At 41.5% G+C, this 22,741-nt stretch overlaps 1 protein-coding gene and 1 long non-coding RNA gene across 5 annotated transcripts; one reads left to right on the top strand and one right to left on the bottom strand.

The window, feature by feature from the left end:
• Positions 1-46: 46 nt before the first annotated feature.
• On the top strand, positions 47-5,354 carry LOC149984507 (ankyrin repeat domain-containing protein 34C-like). Its single transcript, XM_090230574.1, has 2 exons — positions 47-76; positions 2,280-5,354. The coding sequence occupies exons 1-2, from the start codon at positions 47-49 to the stop codon at positions 3,705-3,707; spliced, it is 1,458 nt and encodes a 485-aa protein (XP_090086700.1). The 3' UTR covers positions 3,708-5,354.
• Positions 5,355-17,109: 11,755 nt separating this feature from the next.
• LOC118946634 (uncharacterized) lies at positions 17,110-22,443 on the bottom strand. 4 transcript variants are annotated; one of them, XR_016494955.1, is made up of 3 exons: positions 21,406-21,510; positions 20,626-20,829; positions 17,110-18,070 (listed from the first exon to the last, which is right to left on the bottom strand). It is a non-coding gene; the product is annotated as an uncharacterized LOC118946634 (long non-coding RNA). The 4 variants fall into 4 exon arrangements; XR_016494956.1 differs by lacking the exon at positions 21,406-21,510 and adding an exon at positions 22,303-22,443 and having other exon boundaries at positions 17,705-19,428; XR_016494954.1 differs by lacking the exon at positions 17,110-18,070 and adding an exon at positions 18,195-19,428 and having other exon boundaries at positions 21,406-21,512.
• Positions 22,444-22,741: the final 298 nt, after the last annotated feature.

A 22,741-nucleotide genomic window follows, 5' to 3' on the forward strand; every position in this document is an offset into this window, starting at 1 on the left:
CATACTAGTCTTAGGTATTGGGTATTCAGTACCGGTTTGAGCCAGCATGAACGACTCTGCTGCACATGGCGGGAAGGCAAAGTATTTATTTTAGCCAGAAGTGACCTCCACACATCCATCTGTTAAACAAGATGCACTCCAGCACAGGTGGAAGTTGTCTTCTTTGGCAAAGGCCTGGAGGAGGGACTTTAGATAGATGAGATAACGTACACTAACACTGCAATGGATAAAGAAGGAGTCATTTGGTGAGGTAGACTTCCTCTCCATAAAAGCATAACTTTGGACATGGTTAATAAATTAATAAAGTAGGTTTTGTGAAAGTGAGAAACTTTCTAATACAGTGGGGTTCAAAGTCAATGGATCCCTTGATAAAGATGGGCAAAAAAATAAAATAATAATAATAAATATACTGAGTTATATTGTATGCTCAAATTATAGGAAAAAGTATTTCCTAATACAATTGCTCAGAGAAAGAAAGTGATTTTGTTTAACAAGTAACAACAAAAATCTAAAAAGATAGTGGTCAACATTTTTGGATCCCCTGTTTTGGCCACCTCTGTCTCTGGACAGAGATGGCCAAAAATCCTGTGGTTTGAATTGAAAAGGTTAGTCCATATGTGCAGACAAGGGATAACAAGTATCGGGAAGGATTGTGTATGGAGGAATGGTCTAAGATCCCTCCCAATGTGTTCACCAAGACTTATATGCTAATCTTTATCAAGGGATCCAAATATTTTGGACACCCCAGTATATGGCTAGACTAGCCCACATAGATCAGGGATGTGAGTTTGATATAAATAACCATTTTTGGGGGACTTATTCAAACAATATCACTATTTATCCGGTTGCATCTTTAAGGACATGGCCGGATTAAGAAATCATAGTTTATTTGGCGCACATGCTGCCCAAATTGCAGCCTTCCCGACTGTAGGAAACCAGTAACTGGTTGCAGTTGAGTAAATGAGGGGTACAACGTTGATGTTAAGGTGTGGGGTGCATTTTCCTGGCATGGTTTAGGTCCACTTGTAGAATCTATGCCAAGACACATTGTTCTGGCAGCTCGTGGTGGCCCATCGCCCTATTAAGACTTAAGACACTTCATGTTGGTGTTTAATTAATTTTGGAAGTTACCTGTATGGCTTGTGATAAAAAAAATGTTTTTTTACTATTGATCCTTTGTGGTTAATTATGCTCTCTGGTGTATTTTGAACACTGAGAGTAGGCTCCTGTGGTAGGATTTATTTTATTTTATAAAATGCAAAAAATGAATTGTTTATTTTATTTTATTATTTAATTGTGTGACTCAGGGGCCCAGCCCACAATTGACCGGCCACATGTATTAATTATGCAGTTTATTTTATTACTCAGTTATCCAATCCCTACCTCCTCTCCTCCCCCCATCTGATGATTAGCAGAGCGGCAGCAGGCTGTCTACACTCATTGAGCGTGGGCTCCTGAATCCTCCTGTGGTTTGCGATTGCAGTAAAACAATTAAAAAAACATGAAATACATATTTAATATACAGTTGCAAGAGAAAATATGTGAACCCTTTGGAATTACCTGGATTTCTGCATAAATGGCCATAAAATTTGATCTGATCTTCATCTAAGTCACAACAGTAGACAAACAGTCTACTTAATCTAATAATACACAAACAATTACACGTTTTTATGTCTTTATTGAACACACCATGTAAACATTCACAATGCAGGATGGGAAAAGTATGTGAACCCTTGGATTTAATAACTGGTTGACCCTCCTTTGGCGGCAGCAACAACCTCAACCAAACATTTTCTGTAGTTGCGGATCAGACCTGTACAGCGGTCAGGAGGAATTGTAGGCCATTCCTCTTTACAAAAAAGTTTCAGTTCAGCAATATTCGTGGGATGTCTGGTGGGAACCGTTCTCGAGGTCATGCCACAGCATCCCAATCAGGTTGAGGTCAGGACTCTGACTGAGCCACTCCAGAAGGTGTATTTTCTTTTGTTGAAGCCATTCTGCTGTTGATTTACTACTGTGTTTTGAGCTTCAATTGGCGGACAGATAGCCTTACATTCTCCTGCAAAATGTCTTGATAAACATCGGAATAAAATTTTCCGTCGATGATAGCAAGCTGTCCAGGCCCTGAGGCAGCAAAGCAGCCCAAACCATGATTCTCCCTCCACCATACTTTACAGTTGGGATGAGGTTTTGATGTTGGTGTGCTGTGCCTTTTTTTCTCCACACATGGTGTTGTGTGTTCCTTCCAAACAACTCAACTGTAGTTAATCTGTCCACAGAATAGGTGCTACCTCCTGGAGAAAGGAGCCGATCCCAACATCCCAACATCCCAGACGATCCCAGACAAGTCTGGGCGGACCGCCCTGATGCATGCCTGTGTCGAGCAGGCGGGCAAAGAGGTGGTGTCCCTGCTCCTAGAGAATGGAGCTGACCCCAGCCTCAAGGACTACACAGGCTCCTCCGCCCTGGTCCATGCCATCAACAGAGGTGACCGAGACACCCTCCAGGTCCTGCTGGACGCCTGTAAGGCAAAGGGCAAGGAGGTGATCATCATCACCACCGACACGTCACCCCCGGGCACCAAGAAGACCAAGCAGTACCTCAACTCCCCCCCATCACCAGGGGTGGTGGACACGCTCTCGCCCATGGCCTGCATGTCGCCCTCAGAGGTGGCAATCCAGACCTCCAATTCCCCAGCAGCAGAGAAGGCTGAGGAGGAGGACAGTATCTTCAGCTTTGCGTTGACATCAGCTTTACCCCTACCCTCCAATAGAACCCTAGGGGAGAAAAGGCCGCCCCCCCGCAAACTCCTGAAGAGGCTCAACTCGGAGCCTTGGGGGCTGGTAGCACCCTCAGTGCTCAGCAGGGTCCCACAGGAGGAGGTTGATGGTGGACTGGAGGAGGAAGGTGGGGGTAGGATCATCACTGAGATGAATGGTCTGTCAATCTCGGGTCCTGGCAGGCCTCTCCTGTCTCGTCGGCACAGCATCGAAACACACGACCCCTGCTCACCCAAACTCATTGACCGATCCTGCTCAGAGGACTGTGCAGCGCTTTGTAGCTCCTCCTGGGCCGACAAGGTCCAACAGCACCAGATCCTGTACCGCAGGAACACCGCGCCTGAGTCTCAGGAAAATACAGGCGGACCAGGGGCGGTGGCTTTACGCGCCCTGGCTCACCCCAAACTTACCCGTATGGAGCACTATGAGTCAGACACACACCTGTGTCCTGAGTCCATCCCTGGATCTCCAGACTCAGGGCGCGTGTCGGTGGAGCGGAGGAAGTACAACGCCTCGCCCCTCTCTCTGCTCACCACCTCCTCCCGGGAGTCCCTTGAGAGCATCCCCAATTCTGTCTCTCCCATCACCATGCGCAGACGGCCCCCCGGCCTCCTAGAGCGCAGAGGCTCAGGCACCCTCCTCTTGGACCACATCTCCCACACCCGCCCCGGGTTCTTGCCCCCACTCAATGTCAACCCCCACCGGCCCATCCCAGACATCCGGGCCAATGGCAAGCCCACTTCCCCCATCCACTCTGGTCCCAAGATCCTGGTTCCAGTTGCCCCTGCCTCACCCAAGAGAGGCCCGGACTTCAAGATGAAGAAGAAACTGATGAGGAGGCACTCCATGCAGACGGAACAGATGAAGCAGCTCTCCACTTTCCAGGAGATCCTGACAGAGAAGGTCATTGAGTCCAACGGGGACTGAGACTTAAAAGGACATGTGAGGGCAAGTTGGGGGGTACAATGGTGGATCTATCTAGTTAGTCCACCATTTTCCTCAACCAGTGCTTAAACCAGGACTACTAACATGAATTTGGCTCATTCAGAGTGAGGCCTCAGTCCCATCTTTGTTCTGTGTCAAGTGCAGATAGTTATTTTTATTTTTAGGTGACCTATTTTATTTAGTTGTGTTTCCTTTCTGTGCTGTCACAGAAAGCTGGTTGATTGAGTAATACGGTTTACAGAAGATGTTCTTCTCATTTCTCCTCAAATTATTTATTAATATACCCATTTACAGTCAACAGAAATAGAAACGTATTTCTGTGTTTTTAGATGTTTACACACTGCAAAATGTGTACCAATGTCTTGCCTAGTGTTCCGTGTGCTGAAGACATTTTCATCCCCTCTGAAATCAGTCACCTTATCTATCTATGACACTTTAGGTCGAAATAACAGATCATCAATAGAGATGCTAGCAACAGCTTACCTTGAATTGTTATTCTGAATGTGCTGTCTTCCCGATTTTCAATTATTGCATTAGCTGTTTTAAAACATCAAACTTCAACCCTAAAATACTCTTATGTTGATGGGTATGTTTTGGGGAGAATGATGCTGCATTCCATGAAATAGTTTTCAAGACATATTGCCTGAAGATTTCACTGTCATTGTATTGTTGCTGTTATCTACTTTCACTGTATTTATTTGCCTTCACCTTTTCATCCCCTGATATTTTGTGTTTTAGAGAGCAATTTTGGCTATATGGTCGAACCACACGCCTGACTTACCCTGACGACTACAGTGGGATCAACATGTGGGACCCTTTATGAGTATCACACTGTAATAATGTTTTTTTTTTAAGTCAATTGAATGGCAATTTCATACAAAATTCCAAAGAAATCCCATGAATGCATGTTTGTTTACATTGGAGTGTGTGAATACTGTAAGATGGCTTTTAGAATAATTAACCTCAAATAATTGCACATTGGTGATATGCGTTTCCATATGGAAAGAGCTCCTAGCACATATTAACTGTAAATAATGTAAAGATAAGACAAACCTAATTTGGTTATGAAATATGTCCATGTGCAATATGCTGTACTGTAATGTCAATGGATTTCCTTCATCTATGGTGGATGTGAAGTTGTCTTTACAAATTTACATTGAAAGCAATCTGAAGCCCTTCTTAACATTTACTGTACACAGTTTTGCCAAAAGGGAGAGTGTGAGGCTCACAGAACTAACATTTACAGTTACTTACACATTTAGATTGTCACTTTTAAATAATTCAATTTGTATAGGGTGAGATTTAAGAGAAAAAAGTTTGAAAATGTTTCCCAAGCTTACAATGTGACTGCTTGTCCCGCTTCCATTGGACATATTTGTCTTTAATTAAATAATGTTTATATGCTACAAGGTTTAGTATTGACCTCCTGTTGATTGAACTGTATGTTGGTTACTTGAAGTTTAAGAGAAATACAAACAAAAAATACATATTTTTGTATGCCTGTTAGGAAATAGAAAAGTAAATTCTAATATGTAATCTATTTTCACGTTTGAACTTGATTGTAATTTGATTGTGGAATAAATATTTGTTAAATGTTCATAAGTTAATTAAAACAACCTTTAGTTGTCATGTCTCTTTAATATGAGATTTGTCATGTCAATTTGATATAAGAAATGTATTCATAAAATTGATAATACTGTACTTTCAGTATCAAGAATCTACCAATCTCCATTAATTTGGATATTTCTTCAAAAAAAATGATGTGGTTCATTTTCTGTTATGGCAAGAATCACAGGGTGCAAAATATTTTCCATACTAGTCTTAGGTATTGGGTATTCAGTACCGGTTTGAGCCAGCATGAACGACTCTGCTGCACATGGCGGGAAGGCAAAGTATTTATTTTAGCCAGAAGTGACCTCCACACATCCATCTGTTAAACAAGATGCACTCCAGCACAGGTGGAAGTTGTCTTCTTTGGCAAAGGCCTGGAGGAGGGACTTTAGATAGATGAGATAACGTACACTAACACTGCAATGGATAAAGAAGGAGTCATTTGGTGAGGTAGACTTCCTCTCCATAAAAGCATAACTTTGGACATGGTTAATAAATTAATAAAGTAGGTTTTGTGAAAGTGACAAACTTTCTAATACAGTGGGGTTCAAAGTCAATGGATCCCTTGATAAAGATGGGCAAAAAAATAAAATAATAATAATAAATATACTGAGTTATATTGTATGCTCAAATTATAGGAAAAAGTATTTCCTAATACAATTGCTCAGAGAAAGAAAGTGATTTTGTTTAACAAGTAACAACAAAAATCTAAAAAGATAGTGGTCAACATTTTTGGATCCCCTGTTTTGGCCACCTCTGTCTCTGGACAGAGATGGCCAAATATCCAGTGGTTTGAATTGAAAAGGTTAGTCCATATGTGCAGACAAGGGATAACAAGTATCGGGAAGGATTGTGTATGGAGGAATGGTCTAAGATCCCTCCCAATGTGTTCACAAAGACTTATATGCTAATCTTTATCAAGGGATCCAAATATTTTGGACACCCCAGTATATGGCTAGACTAGCCCACATAGATCAGGGATGTGAGTTTGATATAAATAACCATTTTTGGGGGACTTATTCAAACAATATCACTATTTATCCGGTTGCATCTTTAAGGACATGGCCGGATTAAGAAATCATAGTTTATTTGGCGCACATGCTGCCCAAATTGCAGCCTTCCCGACTGTAGGAAACCAGTAACTGGTTGCAGTTGAGTAAATGAGGGGTACAACGTTGATGTTAAGGTGTGGGGTGCATTTTCCTGGCATGGTTTAGGTCCACTTGTAGAATCTATGCCAAGACACATTGTTCTGGCAGCTCGTGGTGGCCCATCGCCCTATTAAGACTTAAGACACTTCATGTTGGTGTTTAATTAATTTTGGAAGTTACCTGTATGGCTTGTGATAAAAAAAATGTTTTTTTACTATTGATCCTTTGTGGTTAATTATGCTCTCTGGTGTATTTTGAACACTGAGAGTGGGCTCCTGTGGTAGGATTTATTTTATTTTATAAAATGCAAAAAATGAATTGTTTATTTTATTTTATTATTTAATTGTGTGACTCAGGGGCCCAGCCCACAATTGACCGGCCACATGTATTAATTATGCAGTTTATTTTATTACTCAGTTATCCAATCCCTACCTCCTCTCCTCCCCCCATCTGATGATTAGCAGAGCGGCAGCAGGCTGTCTACACTCATTGAGCGTGGGCTCCTGAATCCTCCTGTGGTTTGCGATTGCAGTAAAACAATTAAAAAAACATGAAATACATATTTAATATACAGTTGCAAGAGAAAATATGTGAACCCTTTGGAATTACCTGGATTTCTGCATAAATGGCCATAAAATTTGATCTGATCTTCATCTAAGTCACAACAGTAGACAAACAGTCTACTTAATCTAATAATACACAAACAATTACACGTTTTTATGTCTTTATTGAACACACCATGTAAACATTCACAATGCAGGATGGGAAAAGTATGTGAACCCTTGGATTTAATAACTGGTTGACCCTCCTTTGGCGGCAGCAACAACCTCAACCAAACATTTTCTGTAGTTGCGGATCAGACCTGTACAGCGGTCAGGAGGAATTGTAGGCCATTCCTCTTTACAAAAAAGTTTCAGTTCAGCAATATTCGTGGGATGTCTGGTGGGAACCGTTCTCGAGGTCATGCCACAGCATCCCAATCAGGTTGAGGTCAGGACTCTGACTGAGCCACTCCAGAAGGTGTATTTTCTTTTGTTGAAGCCATTCTGCTGTTGATTTACTACTGTGTTTTGAGCTTCAATTGGCGGACAGATAGCCTTACATTCTCCTGCAAAATGTCTTGATAAACATCGGAATAAAATTTTCCGTCGATGATAGCAAGCTGTCCAGGCCCTGAGGCAGCAAAGCAGCCCAAACCATGATTCTCCCTCCACCATACTTTACAGTTGGGATGAGGTTTTGATGTTGGTGTGCTGTGCCTTTTTTTCTCCACACATGGTGTTGTGTGTTCCTTCCAAACAACTCAACTGTAGTTAATCTGTCCACAGAATAGGTGCACTTTTGTGAACTTTAGACAGTGCAGCAATGTTTTTTTGGACAGCAGTGGCTTCTTCCGTGGTGTCCTCCCATGAACACCATTCTTGTTACGTATCGTAGACTCATCAATAGAGATGTTAGCATGTTTCAGAGCTTTAGCTGACACTCTAGGATTCTTTAGCTGACACTCTAGGATTCTTCTTAACCTCATTGAGCATTCTGCGCTGTGCTCTTAGTCATCTTAGCAGGACGGCCACTCCTAGGGAGAGTAGCAACGGTGCTGAACTTTCTCCATTCATAGACAATTTGTCTTACCGTGGAATGATGAACATCAAGGATTTTAGAGATACTTTTGTAACCCTTTCCAGCTTTATGCAAGTCAACAATTCTTAATCTTAGGTCTTCTGAGATCTATTTTATTCGAGGCATGGTTCACATCAGGCAATGCTTCTTGTGAATAGCAAACTCATATTTTGTGAATGTTTTTTATATTGCAGGGCAGCTCTAACTAACATATCCAATCTCGTCTCATTGATTGTACTCCAGGTTAGCTGACTCCTGACTCCAATTATCTTTTTGGAGAAGTCATTAGCCTAGGGGGTTCACATACTTTTTCCAACCTACACTGTGAATGTTTAAATGATCTATTCAATACAGACAAGAGAAATACAATAATATGTGTGTTATTAGTTTAAGCACACTGTGTTTGTCTATTGTTGTGACTTAGAGGAAGATCAGATCACATTTGTTGACCAATTGTAGAAATCCAGGTAATTCCAAAGGGTTCACATACTTTTTCTTGCAACTGTATATTTGATATGTTTTATTATGCAGCCCCTGTAAGCCCCCGCCCTGTTTAAGGATCTGCTGTTTATATGCCTATATAGCCAACGTGAAAGTATGTATCCCATCATGGTAGTATAAGTGTTCCCTGGCATTGCAGTGTAACACTCATTTACACTCTACTCCATGCGTTGCCTTTGGGACTGAGAATACTCCCTGCAGCCCTGATGAATAAGTGGTATGATGAAAATCAATTGGCCAACAATTTGTACTGTGACACCACAGAATGCAATAATCTGCCAAAGGAGACAGACGAGGGAATAGGACTTTCCTGTTGGTTATTATTTCCAGATTTGCACTGACAGTGCAAAGCTGCAATGCTTTTTTGAATCATGATTTTTGTTACAAACCTCTATGTATGTAAATCAGGGTGACATAAACCGCCTTTCTGTTGTTTTTAGTGGCATTCAAACAACAAAGACAGAAATTGTAGTCATTTAAGTTTTTACACTGTACAACTGACCATGTGGCATGTGTCCATGGACTGCATTCCTCTCAGGAAAATCCCATTAGGAATTCTATCAGTGTCGAGGCCAGCTCATCCCAGTTTCATTTGAAACCAGACGGTGTGACCCCTGCATTTATTTGATTGTGGCGTGAGCTCCAGGGAGCGACCTGACTGCTGAATGCTGATACAAATGGGCCGTGTGCTGCAGCCAAAGTACATTTACTGCTTTTGTATACAGAAAATACTATAGCAAGCTGAGGCTCCCATAGGGCTGTTCAATAGCTGTGGATCTCATCTAATACGGTTTGTAGTCTATTTGAGTGCACTTCTTGTTGTGTGTCACAGAGCACATACAGAACAGGCCTTTGCCATATTGATATTAAAAACAAAAAACTGTGTTTTAAGTCAGAAGTAGGCATTGGTCTGAAGCCCCAAAAAATAAAGGACATTTACATGAGCACCACAGTGCATACTTTACCCATGCTCTACCAAGGTTTTCCAGCGCACAGCTTTGATCTACTACAACATCTATGTTGGTTTATTGTACCTACAACAATGTCTATGGCAGGATGCTTAGGATTCAAACACAGGAGGTTGGTGGCACCTTCTGTTTTTGAACATCTTGGCCATGTTCTGTTATAATCTCCACCCGGCACAGCCAGAAGAGGACTGGCCATCCCACATATGCTCTCTCTAATTCTCTCTTTCTTTCTCTCTCTCGGAGGACCTGAGCCCTAGGACCATGCCCCAGGAATACCTGACATGATGACTCCTTGCTGTCCCCAGTCCACCTGACTGTGCTGCTGCTCCAGTTTCAACTGTTCTGCCTTATTATTATTCGACCATGCTGATCATTTATGAACATTTGAACATCTTGGCCATGTTCTGTTATAATCTCCACCCGGCACAGCCAGAAGAGGACTGGCCACCCCACATAGCCTGGTTCCTCTCTAGGTTTCTTCCTAGGTTTTGGCCTTTCTAGGGAGTTTTTCCTAGCCACCGTGCTTCTTCACCTGCATTGCTTGCTGTTTGGGGTTTTAGGCTGGGTTTCTGTACAGCACTTTGAGATATCAGCTGATGTACGAAGGGCTATATAAAATAAATTTGATTGATTGATTGATTGATTGATTCATTGGGGAGGATGAGTTCGTGGTAATGGCTGAAGCCGAATCAGTGGAATGGTATCAAATACATCAAACACATGGTTTCCATTTGCTTCGTTCCAGCCATTATTATGAGCCGTCCTAACCACAGCAGCCTGCACTGGATTCAAACTATCACAAGCAGCCTAATTCATACTCTTAGAGGAGGTGCTCCCACAATAATGTGATTTGTACCGCATACAAGGCAATGTATTGCATTCTTCCCACCCCACACTAAGACATTACCGCATTCCAATACTGTTTCAAGCTTTACTTTTATTATATGAAAGCAAGCTTTTCTTTTATACTTACAACACAATTAGGCTTGATTGAGTGAGCTGTTTTGTCTTGTAGTAATGTGCCGCCTGCCTGTATTTCCTTAAACTACACACGTCATTGAAAAATCTATATATTTCTGAACATATTTTTTGTTGAGTAGATACCAACATAACAGGAGGTGGTGTGTTCGACTCAGTCACTCATATACAGTGGCAAGAAAAAGTATGTGAACCCTTTAGAAATACTTGGATTTCTGCATAAATTGGACATAAAATTTGGTCACAACAATAGACAAGCACAGTCTGCTTAAACTAATCACACAAACAATTATACGTTTTCATGTCTTTATTGAACACACTGTGTAAACATTCACAGTGCAGGGTGGAAAAAGTATGTGAACCCTTGGATTTAATAACTGGTTGATCCTCCTTTGGCAGCAATAACCTTAATCAAACGTTTTCTGTAGTTGTGGATCAGACCTGCACAACGGTCAGGAGGAATTTTGGACCATTCCTCTTTACAAAACGGTTTCAGTTCAGCAATATTATTGGGATATCTGGTGTGCACTGCTCTCTTGAGGTCATGCCACAGCATCTCAATTGGGTTGAGGTCAGGACTCTGACTGGGCCACTCCAGAAGGTGTATTTTCTTCTGTTGAAGCCATTCTGTTGTTGATTTACTTCTGTGTTTTGGGTCGTTGTCCTGTTGCATCACCCAACTTCTGTTGAGCTTCAATTTGCGGACAGATAGCTTAACATTCTCCTGCAAAATGTCTTGATAATGTCATAACTCTCCTGTGACAATCTGAAGTATCAGTTTACAGTGGGACCGATCTACAGCATGCTCTCTCTCGTAGAGGGGGAGAGCGGGAAGTCTGCTATTTTATGGTCGGTCATAAAATATACTGCCCCTATGCTCTGTAGTGTTCGAGTTGGAATGTAAACTGTGGAACACAGAGAGACCATTGGACATCAAAAGTTTGGATAATTAAACAATATTTCTATTTTTGAGAATGTGGGAGTGGTCCGTGGACACTTAAGGGACAGTCACGATGAGTGTGTTTCATTTGGTGATCTCATGAAGGACAGGAAACACACATAACTGTATCTCTCAAAGTGTACATTTCCCAGCTGACAGGTTTGGATAAAATTAATGACTAAATATAAAACTATTTGTGAGAAGATGTAATGTGATGTTGGCATTCTAAACAAAATACTTGTTAAGATGTAAAGTTTTAACTAGTCAGTGGCCACGCCCCCGTGAGGCCAGACATTATATCAGGCGTCATGGAATCGCCCCCTATTTCCAGAGTATAAAACCCACTTCCTACAAAATGTACATTAAGTCAGGGAATGCCGGGACGAAGTCCCCACGTTGGAATGGCTACAATTCTATAGGCCATTAGACCAGAAAATGTTGAAATGGTTAAGAACTACAACTCTACCAAAGGACAAGACCATACAGCGTGGAGCATTGGCAACACAGCTGGAAATGGAAAACTCTGAGACTATCGATTCACTACAGAAGTAAGAAATCCTAGGCCGTCGAACTACCAGTCTGCAGCCAGAAATGTACGAAGCCTAGGACAATAATACCGACAACCGCTGAAACATCTATTCTATGCGACAACCATGGGTACGCCTGATGTATTCATTAGGAACATAACCAGAGACTTCCTGTCGATTTACTCTCCAGTAGACGGTCCGGCTATCACAGAGAGAGACAACAAGACATGCACTCCTAAATATGTATTTTGCAATTTATTTTTGAATGAACGGTCGATCATGTAAAGTATTAGCAAGTTCTATGAATGTAGTTATCAGCTATGAGTTTCCCGCTCTTGAGCAGTCCTCACCCCATTTCCTTTGTCTACTAAGCCGTCATACCAGTTTAGCCCACTAGGGACTTATCAATGCATTGTGTTAGTAACCAACATTACTGTTTATTTGTTATGTATTTCTATGATTATTTAGTTAGTTAGTAAATAAATAATGAAGCCAATTTGTATATCGTTGATTCATCATTTAGGCTAGGGTTTGTGCAGATATCCAAGGATTTGCGGTGTTCAGTAATGAAAACTGATGGGGTAATAATGACACATTAATAGAAGACTAATCGATAAGAGTTGATCCGGGAAATAGAGACTCTATAAACATTTTTGCATGATGCCCCAACTTCCTAGTTAATTAAAGTTTACATGTTTTGTTTAATAACGTAATAATAACTACACAGAGTATTGATTTGATAAAATACGTCTTCACATTTAATGATAGTCCAGACACAACAATAAACTTGGGAATACATTTTTCCATCAATGATAGCAAGCTGTCCAGGCCCTGAGGCAGCAAAGCAGCCCCAAACCATGATGCTCCCTCTACCATACTTTACAGTTGGGATTAGGTTTTAATGCTGGTGTGCTGTGCCTTTTTTTCTCCATCCTTCCAAACAATTCAACTGTAGTTTCATCTGTCCACAGAATATTTTTCCAGTAGCGCTGTGGAACATCCAGGTGCACTTTTGCAAACTTCAGACATGCAGCAATGTTTTTTTGGACAGCAGTGGCTTCTTCCGTGGTGTCCTTTCATGAACACTATTCTTGTTTAGTGTTTTACGTCTCATAGACTCGTCAACAGAGATGTTAGCATGTTCCAGAGATTTCTCTAAGATTTAGCTAACACTAGGATTCTTCTTAACCTCATAAAGAATTCTGAGCTGTGCTATTGCAGTCAACTTTGCAGGACGGCCACTCCTAAGGAGAGAAGCAACAGTGCTGAACTTGCTCCATTTATAGACAATTTGTCTTACCGGGGACTGATGAACATCAAGGATTTTAGAGATATTTTTGTAACCCTTTCCAGCTTCATGCAAGTCAACAATTCTTAATCTTAGGTCTTCTGAGATCTCTTTTGTTCGAGGCAAAGTTCACATCAGGCAATGCTTCTTGTGAATAGCAAACTCAAATTTTGAGTGTTTTTTATAGGGCAGGGCAGCTCTAACCAACATCTCCAATCTCATCTCATTGATTGGACTCCAGGATAGCTTACTCCTGATTCCAAATAGGAGTCTAGGGGTTCACATACCTTTTCCAACCTACACTGTGAATGTTTAAACGATGTATTCAATATAGACACAAAAAATACAATAATTTGCGTGTTTGTAGTTTAAGCACGCTATGTTTGTCTATTTTTGTGACTTAGATGAAGATTAGATCAAATTTGCTGACCAATTTATGCTGAAATCCAGGTAATTTCAAAGGGTTCACATTTTCCTTGCCACTCTAGTAGATACAGTGCCTTGCGAAAGTATTCGGCCCCCTTGAACTTTGTGACCTTTTGCCACATTTCAGGCTTCAAACATAAAGATATAAAACTGTATTTTTTTGTGAAGAATCAACAACAAGTGGGACACAATCATGAAGTGGAACGACATTTATTGGATATTTCAAACTTTTTTAACAAATCAAAAACTGAAAAATTGGGCGTGCAAAATTATTCAGCCCCTTTACTTTCAGTGCAGCAAACTCTCTCCAGAAGTTCAGTGAGGATCTCTGAATGATCCAATGTTGACCTAAATGACTAATGATGATAAATACAATCCACCTGTGTGTAATCAAGTCTCCGTATAATTGCACCTGCACTGTGTTAGTCTCAGAGGTCCATTAAAAGCGCAGAGAGCATCATGAAGAACAAGGAACACACCAGGCAGGTCCGAGATACTGTTGTGAAGAAGTTTAAAGCCGGATTTGGATACAAAAAGATTTCCCAAGCTTTAAACATCCCAAGGAGCACTGTGCAAGCGATAATATTGAAATGGAAGGAGTATCAGACCACTGCAAATCTACCAAGACCTGGCCGTCCCTCTAAACTTTCAGCTCATACAAGGAGAAGACTGATCAGAGATGCAGCCAAGAGGCCCATGATCACTCTGGATGAACTGCAGAGATCTACAGCTGAGGTGGGAGACTCTGTCCATAGGACAACAATCAGTCGTATATTGCACAAATCTGGCCTTTATGGAAGAGTGGCAAGAAGAAAGCCATTTCTTAAAGATATCCATAAAAAGTGTTGTTTAAAGTTTGCCACAAGCCACCTGGGAGACACACCAAACATGTGGAAGAAGGTGCTCTGGTCAGATGAAACCAAAATTGAACTTTTTGGCAACAATGCAAAACGTTATGTTTGGCGTAAAAGCAACACAGCTGAACACACCATCCCCACTGTCAAACATGGTGGTGGCAGCATCATGGTTTGGGCCTGCTTTTCTTCAGCAGGGACAGGGAAGATGGTTAAAATTGATGGGAAGATGGATGGAGCCAAATACAGGACCATTCTGGAAGAAAACCTGATGGAGTCTGCAAAAGACCTGAGACTGGGACGGAGATTTGTCTTCCAACAAGACAATGATCCAAAACATAAAGCAAAATCTACAATGGAATGGTTGAAAAATAAACATATCCAGGTGTTAGAATGGCCAAGTCAAAGTCCAGACCTGAATCCAATCGAGAATCTGTGGAAAGAACTGAAAACTGCTGTTCACAAATGCTCTCCATCCAACCTCACTGAGCTCGAGCTGTTTTGCAAGGAGGAATGGGAAAACATTTCAGTCTCTCGATGTGCAAAACTGATAGAGACATACCCCGGCGACTTACAGCTGTAATCGCAGCAAAAGGGGGCTGAATAATTTTGCACGCCCAATTTTTCAGTTTTTGATTTGCTAAAAAAGTTTGAAATATCCAATAAATGTCGTTCCACTTCATGATTGTGTCCCACTTGTTGTTGATTCTTCACAAAAAAATACAGTTTTATATCTTTATGTTTGAAGCCTGAAATGTGGCAAAAGGTCGCAAAGTTCAAGGGGGCCGAATACTTTCGCAGGGCACTGTATATACAGTGGGGCAAAAAAGTATTTAGTCAGCCACCAATTGTGCAAGTTCTACCACTTAAAAAGATGAGTCAAGTAATTTCATCATAGGTACACTTCAACTATGCCAGACAAAATGAGAAAAAAAATCCAGAAAATCACATTGTAGGATTTTTAATTCATTTATTTGCAAATGATGGTGGAAAATAAGTATTTGGTCAATAACAAAAGTTTATCTCAATACTTTGTTATATACCCTTTGTTGGCAATGACAGAGGTCAAACGTTTTCTGTAAGTCTTCACAAGGTTTTCACACACTGTTGCTGGTATTTTGGCCCATTCCTCCATGCAGATCTCCTCTAGAGCAGTGATGTTTTGGGGCTGTTGCTGGGAAACACGGACTTTCAACTCCCTCCAAAGATGTTCTATGTGGTTGAGATCTGGAGACTGGCTAGGCCACTCCAGTACCTTGAAATGCTTCTTACGAAGCCACTCCTTCATTGCCCGGGCGGTGTGTTTGGGATCACTGTCATGCTGAAAGACCCAGCCACGTTTCATCTTCAATGCCCTTGCTGATGGAAGGAGGTTTTCACTCAAAATCTCACGATACATGGCCCCATTCATTCTTTCCTTTACATGGATCAGTTGTCCTGGTCCCTTTGCAGAAAAACAGCCCCAAAACATGATGTTTCCACCCCCATGCTTCACAGTAGGTATGGTGTTCTTTGGATGCAACTCAGCATTCTTTGTCCTCCAAACATGACGAGTTGAGTTTTTACCAAAAAGTTATATTTTGGTTTCATCTGACCATATGACATTCTCCCAATCTTCTTCTGGATCATCCAAATGCTCTCTAGCAAACTTCAGACGGGCCTGGACATGTACTGGCTTAAGCAGGGGGACACATCTGGCACTGCAGGATTTGAGTCCCTGGCGGCGTAGTGTGTTACTGATGGTAGGCTTTGTTACTTTGGTCCCAGCTCTCTGCAGGTCATTCACTAGGTCCCCCCGTGTGGTTCTGGGATTTTTGCTCACCGTTCTTGTGATCATTTTGACCCCACGGGGTGAGATCTTGCGTGGAGCCCCAGATCGAGGGAGATTATCAGGGTCCGTCAATGTCTGGGGCGGTGTGTCACAGCATCATCGGACTGAACTTGTTGTCATTGCAGGCAATCTCAACGCTGTGCGTTACAGGGAAGACATCTTCCTCCCTCATGTGGTACCATTCCTGCAGGCTCCTGACATGACCCTCCAGCACGACAATGCCACCAGCCACACTGCTCGTTCTGTGCGTGATTTCCTGCAAGACAGGAATGTCAGTGTTCTGCCATGGCCAGCGAAGAGCCCGGATCTCAATCCCATTGAGCACGTCTGGGACCTGTTGGATCGGAGGGTGAGGGCCAGGACCATTCGCCCCAGAAATGTCCAGGAATTTGCAGGTGCCTTGGTGGAAGAGTGGGGTAACATCTCACAGCAAGCACTGGCAAATCTGGTGCAGTCCATGAGGAGTAAATGCACTGCAGCACTTAATGCAGCTGGTGGCTACACCAGATACTGACTGTTACTTTTGATTTTGACCCCCCCCCCCCCCCTCCCCTTTGTTCAGGGACACATTATTCCATTTCTGTTTGTCACATGTCTATGGAACTTGTTCAGTTTATGTCTCAGTTGTTGAATCTTGTTATGTTCTTACAAATATTTACACATGTTAAGTTTGCTGAAAATAAACACAGTTGACAGTAAGAGGACGTTTATTTTTTTGCTGAGTTTATCTACCGCTTGTTAGATTTGCTTTCAATGAGAATGACAGATCTATAACTCACATTTTTGGGGCAGCAGGTAGCCTAGTGGTTAGAGCATTGGGCCAGTTGATAGGTTGCTGGATTGAATCCCCAAGCTGACAAGATAAAAATCTGTCCTTCTACCCCTGAACAAGGCCACTGTTGGCCGTCATTACAAATGAGATGTTGTTCTTAATAACCGACTTTCCTAGTTTAAATTTTTTTTTGTGAATTTGCTGAGTCGCCCAAAAGGTTACATATTGCAGCATTAATTGATTGTTTATGCAAAGCTTGAAGTGTAAATCAGAGAAAAGCTTAGTTCTTGGTGAAGAGGGGATGGTGTGGGTGACTGGTGTCTGTTGGGAGTAGGTATTGTGTGTGAAGGTTAGTATGCATGATCTTTAACACAAGGGTGAAGAGTGGATGTAGTACCTTGTCAGAGTGTGTATTCATGGGGACAAAGTAGTAAAATGTTGCCTAATCACTGACTAGTGTATGTCCTACAGACTAATCCTGGTGCTGCTGCTTTAGAAGTACAGATCCTGTAGACCCATTGGATGAAATCTTTAATCCGGGAAAAAACTCAAGCTCAACATCATGACTCGGAAGAGGAAAAGACTGCATGGGGCTGGCCAGAGCCGAAATCTATGAGTCTATGGTCATGGAGCTCATGAACTTCTGCCAGACCAGCTGCCATTGCACAACACAAGACAAGGTTCACCAGCAGAAGAACATTCTGGAGTGTGCCTGGAACATTCAGCCAACACAACATCCACATTCAGTTAGACCAGTGCTTGACTTGGACTGAAGTAGGCGCCGGAAATGTTTTCAGGGAATTCAGTGTTCTGTGCCTAGCTTCTCCACACCGATAACCATCTCCAAATATAATCTGTAGGTCACCAAGCAGTATTGTCTGTAAGAGAATGACAAAACGCTATTAGACTTTAATGGCCAATCATTGTGTACTGTCTGTATTCCTACAGTAGCAGCATGATGCAGAATATTACAAATCTCACAGACACACAGGTAGACCAATATGAGTCATAAAGCCAAAGTCATTTCTTTACTCTTCGTCATCATCATCAAAACATTTATCCATTTTTGCTACTAATAAGATGCACTGAGGCTAGCTATGATAGCTAGCTTACAATAGCTAGGTAACGATAACATTAGGCTACGGGACATTTTGGGTATAGCAAACAAAGCTAGCTAGTTCAACTTGTAGTGGTACTAGCAAGCCCCGTTATGGCCGAATCAATCACAAAATTATACTGTACTGAACAACACTGCCTCATGTGAAAAGAGAGCTTATATTACTAGCTAGCTAGTAGCTACCAACAGCAAAACAACGTACTACCCCGCTGGTCTAGGCTGCCGCCGCCATTTGATCTTGGAGGTTCTGAAAAATGTCTCCAGCACACTTCTATCCATATGTGCGTCAAAACTTTGATGGTCTGTATCAGACACACAATCCATGGGGTCTGCAGTGACCATCTCCAGTATGAACCGTCCACAATCTAATTAGTTGCAGCACAGACATTTCTCTTCTGTCGGCGTGGCTGGACAGCACCCACATAGGCACCACTAGTCAAAGTCTGCCCGTGGCTCCCCATCGCTGCTTGCTGGCCTCGCAATTCTTGTCCTCGCTGTCTCAACTCCTCTTCACTGTATTCCGGCTCAAATTAATAGGGCAGTATGTCCCTATGTTAGTATGTAAAAGAACATAAAAAAAGCCAGAGAACATGAGTCAACCTAGATATCCTGCAATGTTGTGTCAGATAGGAACATCGTTGAGACAAGGCCAATGGCTCTATTGAACAAGGACAACCATATCTACTCACTGCTAGTGTGATTGTACAATCGGCGTAACACAAAGGCCACAATAATTGCTACAAAGCATGACTCTGTAAATTTTGGGATCAGACAGCAGGCTCAATCAAACAATGACGTCATTGGTTGACCTCTACCGTTGCGAATATTCAAAAATACCTCTATGCTGCATAATTATGTCAGGAACACCCTCTCATCACTTAAAATGATGTAGGGAGATAGTGGCTAGCAGTGAAGTTTCCCTTTAATTGAGGACCCAGGTGTGGAGGGACACAATCTTGTTGGATTGAGGTTCATGTTGTGTGTGTTCTTGCTGCCCATCCTGTACTGATCGTACATTAAGTAATTCCATGAGCACTCCAGGTTCATCAGCTTGTGGTGGCCCTTCAACAGCTCGGCTTGCTCTATCATTAATGGAGTGTCCTGCCACCAACTCAGGCACTGCACAGGAATGTAGGAGAAATATTACTACACAAATACTGTAGTGTCACATCAAATGCAATGCAAACCAACAGTAATAGTTCCCAATCACATGTAATGTTACAGCTGAATATACCTGAAAATATATTCTTCAGGTTCTCCACAGCTGAGGCTAGCTGACTGTGTTCAGTGGCGGTAGGTGCCGTTTTTTTTATGAGCATTGGCTTTACTTCTATTACAGAATATTGGATGACTGTTATTCATATTCCATTCACCCAGCTTAATGTAACATCGGTAGGTTTAGGCTACTATATGATACACAACTTTCCTTATACCCATCATAAGGTTGCTACAACCTACGAATTAAAGTTTACAACGTTGGTGCACAGGTCGAGAGAAACATTTGAGTAATCAAGGTTACAGACAGTGACACATTCAATACCGCCTTGCACACTGTTGTCTGCATCTGGTTACTCTAGGGTGTAATCATTAGTCCAAAACGAGAGTTTCTATTGGATAAATTTAGGTAGATCCATCCCTGTTGAGTTCCATTTGCTTCTGTTTAAGAAACAGCTGTCGGTGACCAGGCAAAAAAAAACGTTCAAAGTCAAACCATGGAGCTGAAGGGTGGTACTAAAAATAACAAGAGAACTAATGTAAAATATACTGTGTCCGTAAAATATAACTTTTGTGAAACAGCACAGTTGAAAAATATTAGTATATTGATGTCATTGTATTCATGTTTATTATTATTTCCAGACCACATCTTGTATGGATAAAAGGACAGTTCATTGGATAATCACAGCTGAGTGACATGGCACAGAATTGCAAACATTGTTAATCTCCAATCAACATTAAATAACCCTAAACTGAGGAACTGTCTCTCTCACCATTTCTCTAATAAGAGCACAATCTCCATAACTTCACCTACTCAATCAGTGCATAAATTCCAGAGGCATCACCCTCTAATACAGTCATAATTACTCTAAGTCTATGGAAGGGGGTGACAACCATGAGCCTCTTAGGTTTTGTAATGAAGTTAATGTACACAGAGGAGGACGGAAACTATCTGTTCTCCAGCTACACCATTGTGCTACCCCAGAGAGTGCTGTTGAGGCTACTGTAGACCTTCATTGCAAAACAGTGTGTTTTAATTAATTATTTAGTGATGTGAATATATTTAGCATACATATATTCACTGAGGAGAATGGTCCTCACCTTCCTCCTCTGAGGAGCCACCGCTGATGTTGCGTCCCAGCATATTTTACATACTTCAGGTTCTCAATGGTGTTAATGTTTTGCCTCCAGTCATTGCTGACTTCTACCAGAAAGAAAGTTCTGGATGTCCATCACATCCCCCAGGGCATTTTGGAGCTGAAGGTGGCCTGACCGGACCCCGCTTAACTGGGAGTGGATTGCAGCCTGGAGTGGGGACAGACAATTGTAAATGATTTAGATATGGTTTTTAATTAATCAAAGAGCAGTACAGATTCACAGTTTGCAGCAAATGTCAAAGCTAAACAAATTATTTTGTAACTTCAGTCGTATTTCTACTAAAACTCCAAATCTAACTGGGTGATCAATAAACCATGGGATTAATATCAGTTGCTAGGTCTTCGCAGGTGAATGATTAATATTCAAATGATTATGCTAGCTATCTATGGCTCCATACAGAATCAAGTTAGCTAGCTAGCTTAAAAATAGCTTGCAAAATAACTTTATCTAACTGATTTCGGGATCTACCATCATCCATCAATGAAAACCACACATTTTCATCTTGTTCTGTGGTTTGGTAACTTCCGGACTCTGGCTGGACTGAAGACAAGGCAAAGTTTGGAAAATGTCAAATTATGTCGTGTCCTTCTTGCAACGGTGCCTTCAACCGCAAGTGGGGCGATGTAATTCCACTCCGTTGTGGACGTCCCCATTGAAATACATGACATCCAGCACAGCGTAATGGAGTGCTTATGGGTAATGTGAACGAGGCTTAATGGTTACCTTATGGACGCTGTAGCCTCGTTTTACTCCAACGTGTAGAATTTGAGCTAGGTTTGGCTCAAAAATTGTCTGACAACCCTAAAGCCCCTCAAGTTTTCATTACCCATAAGCACTCTGTTACATTGCGCCAGATGTACTGCATTTCAATGGATGTCCACAACAGATTGGAAACACAACGCCCCCTTGCTGTTGACCGCTCCGTTGTTAGATGGACGCTGCATACTTAAAAAAAAATATAAAAAAAATAACTTTGCATCGTCTTCAGAGGAAGATGAAAATATGTGGTTTTCGGTGGTGGCTTTATGGGATAGCTAGCAACTTATAAACAATAACCCATTCCTATAAGCGAGTACAATTTTAATAGTAACGTTAAATAATACACATTGACTGTTAAGCCAATTATATTATATCTGTTGCCTCCCGTTTAAGTTTATTGTGATGGTGATGACGTTTGTTTTTGATGATAATTATTAGGTGGAGGTCACTAGCTACACTAGGTATCTTCAACCTAGCCTAGCTTTTAGCTAGCTGCTCTGCAGTGCAATCTAGCTTGACTCGCTATAAAGTTAGAGAAACAAGTTGAATATATATATATTTTTAAATAAACATATTTTATTATAACCAGAACCAATATATTTATCCTGTCTTGAACGAAAAGGTAATATTTTACAATCTCCCAAAATAAATGTGATCAAGAGACAAGCTCTCCTCCATCTTGTGTTACAAACACTACACTTGTCCATTCAGTAGCGGGGCAAGAATTCATGAAGATCAGTTCGCGATGTAAATGGGGCATCATGCCAACACCTGTCAAAAATCCGGTATAGTGGCCTGTTTGATAGACTAGACGTAACATAGTAAACGCATATCCGGAACACTCAAATTAATATGATATACCTTTGGTTGGTTACATAAGACAGAAGGTTACTCAAGGTAAAAACCGAAGTAGGGTGGTTGGTCCAGTTGGATGGGTGGGCGTATAACGTTACATAGGAACATCTAGCAACCCCTAGCCTAGCTAACATTAGCCACCCAGCTAACATTAGCCACAACAAATTGACATTCGTAACATATCATACGTTTAACAAATTCGTAACATTTTATACGAATTACAATTTGTAAAATATTGAACGAATTGCAATTCGTAATATATCATACAAAATGGATGATGGACATCCACAAATTCATACATACCATACAAAATGTAACATATCATAAGTATCCTGGATTTACATTTTACTATGTTATGTCTACCCCAGAGACCGGGTTGACAAGAGGCAGGCAGTGGGTTGTGTACCTCCAATCAAGTTGATTTGCAAATTGCACGACTATAATA

This window comes from Oncorhynchus mykiss, chromosome 3, assembly GCF_057628025.1.
Source record: "Oncorhynchus mykiss isolate SJ-2025 chromosome 3, ASM5762802v1, whole genome shotgun sequence".
NCBI lineage: Eukaryota > Metazoa > Chordata > Actinopteri > Salmoniformes > Salmonidae > Oncorhynchus > Oncorhynchus mykiss.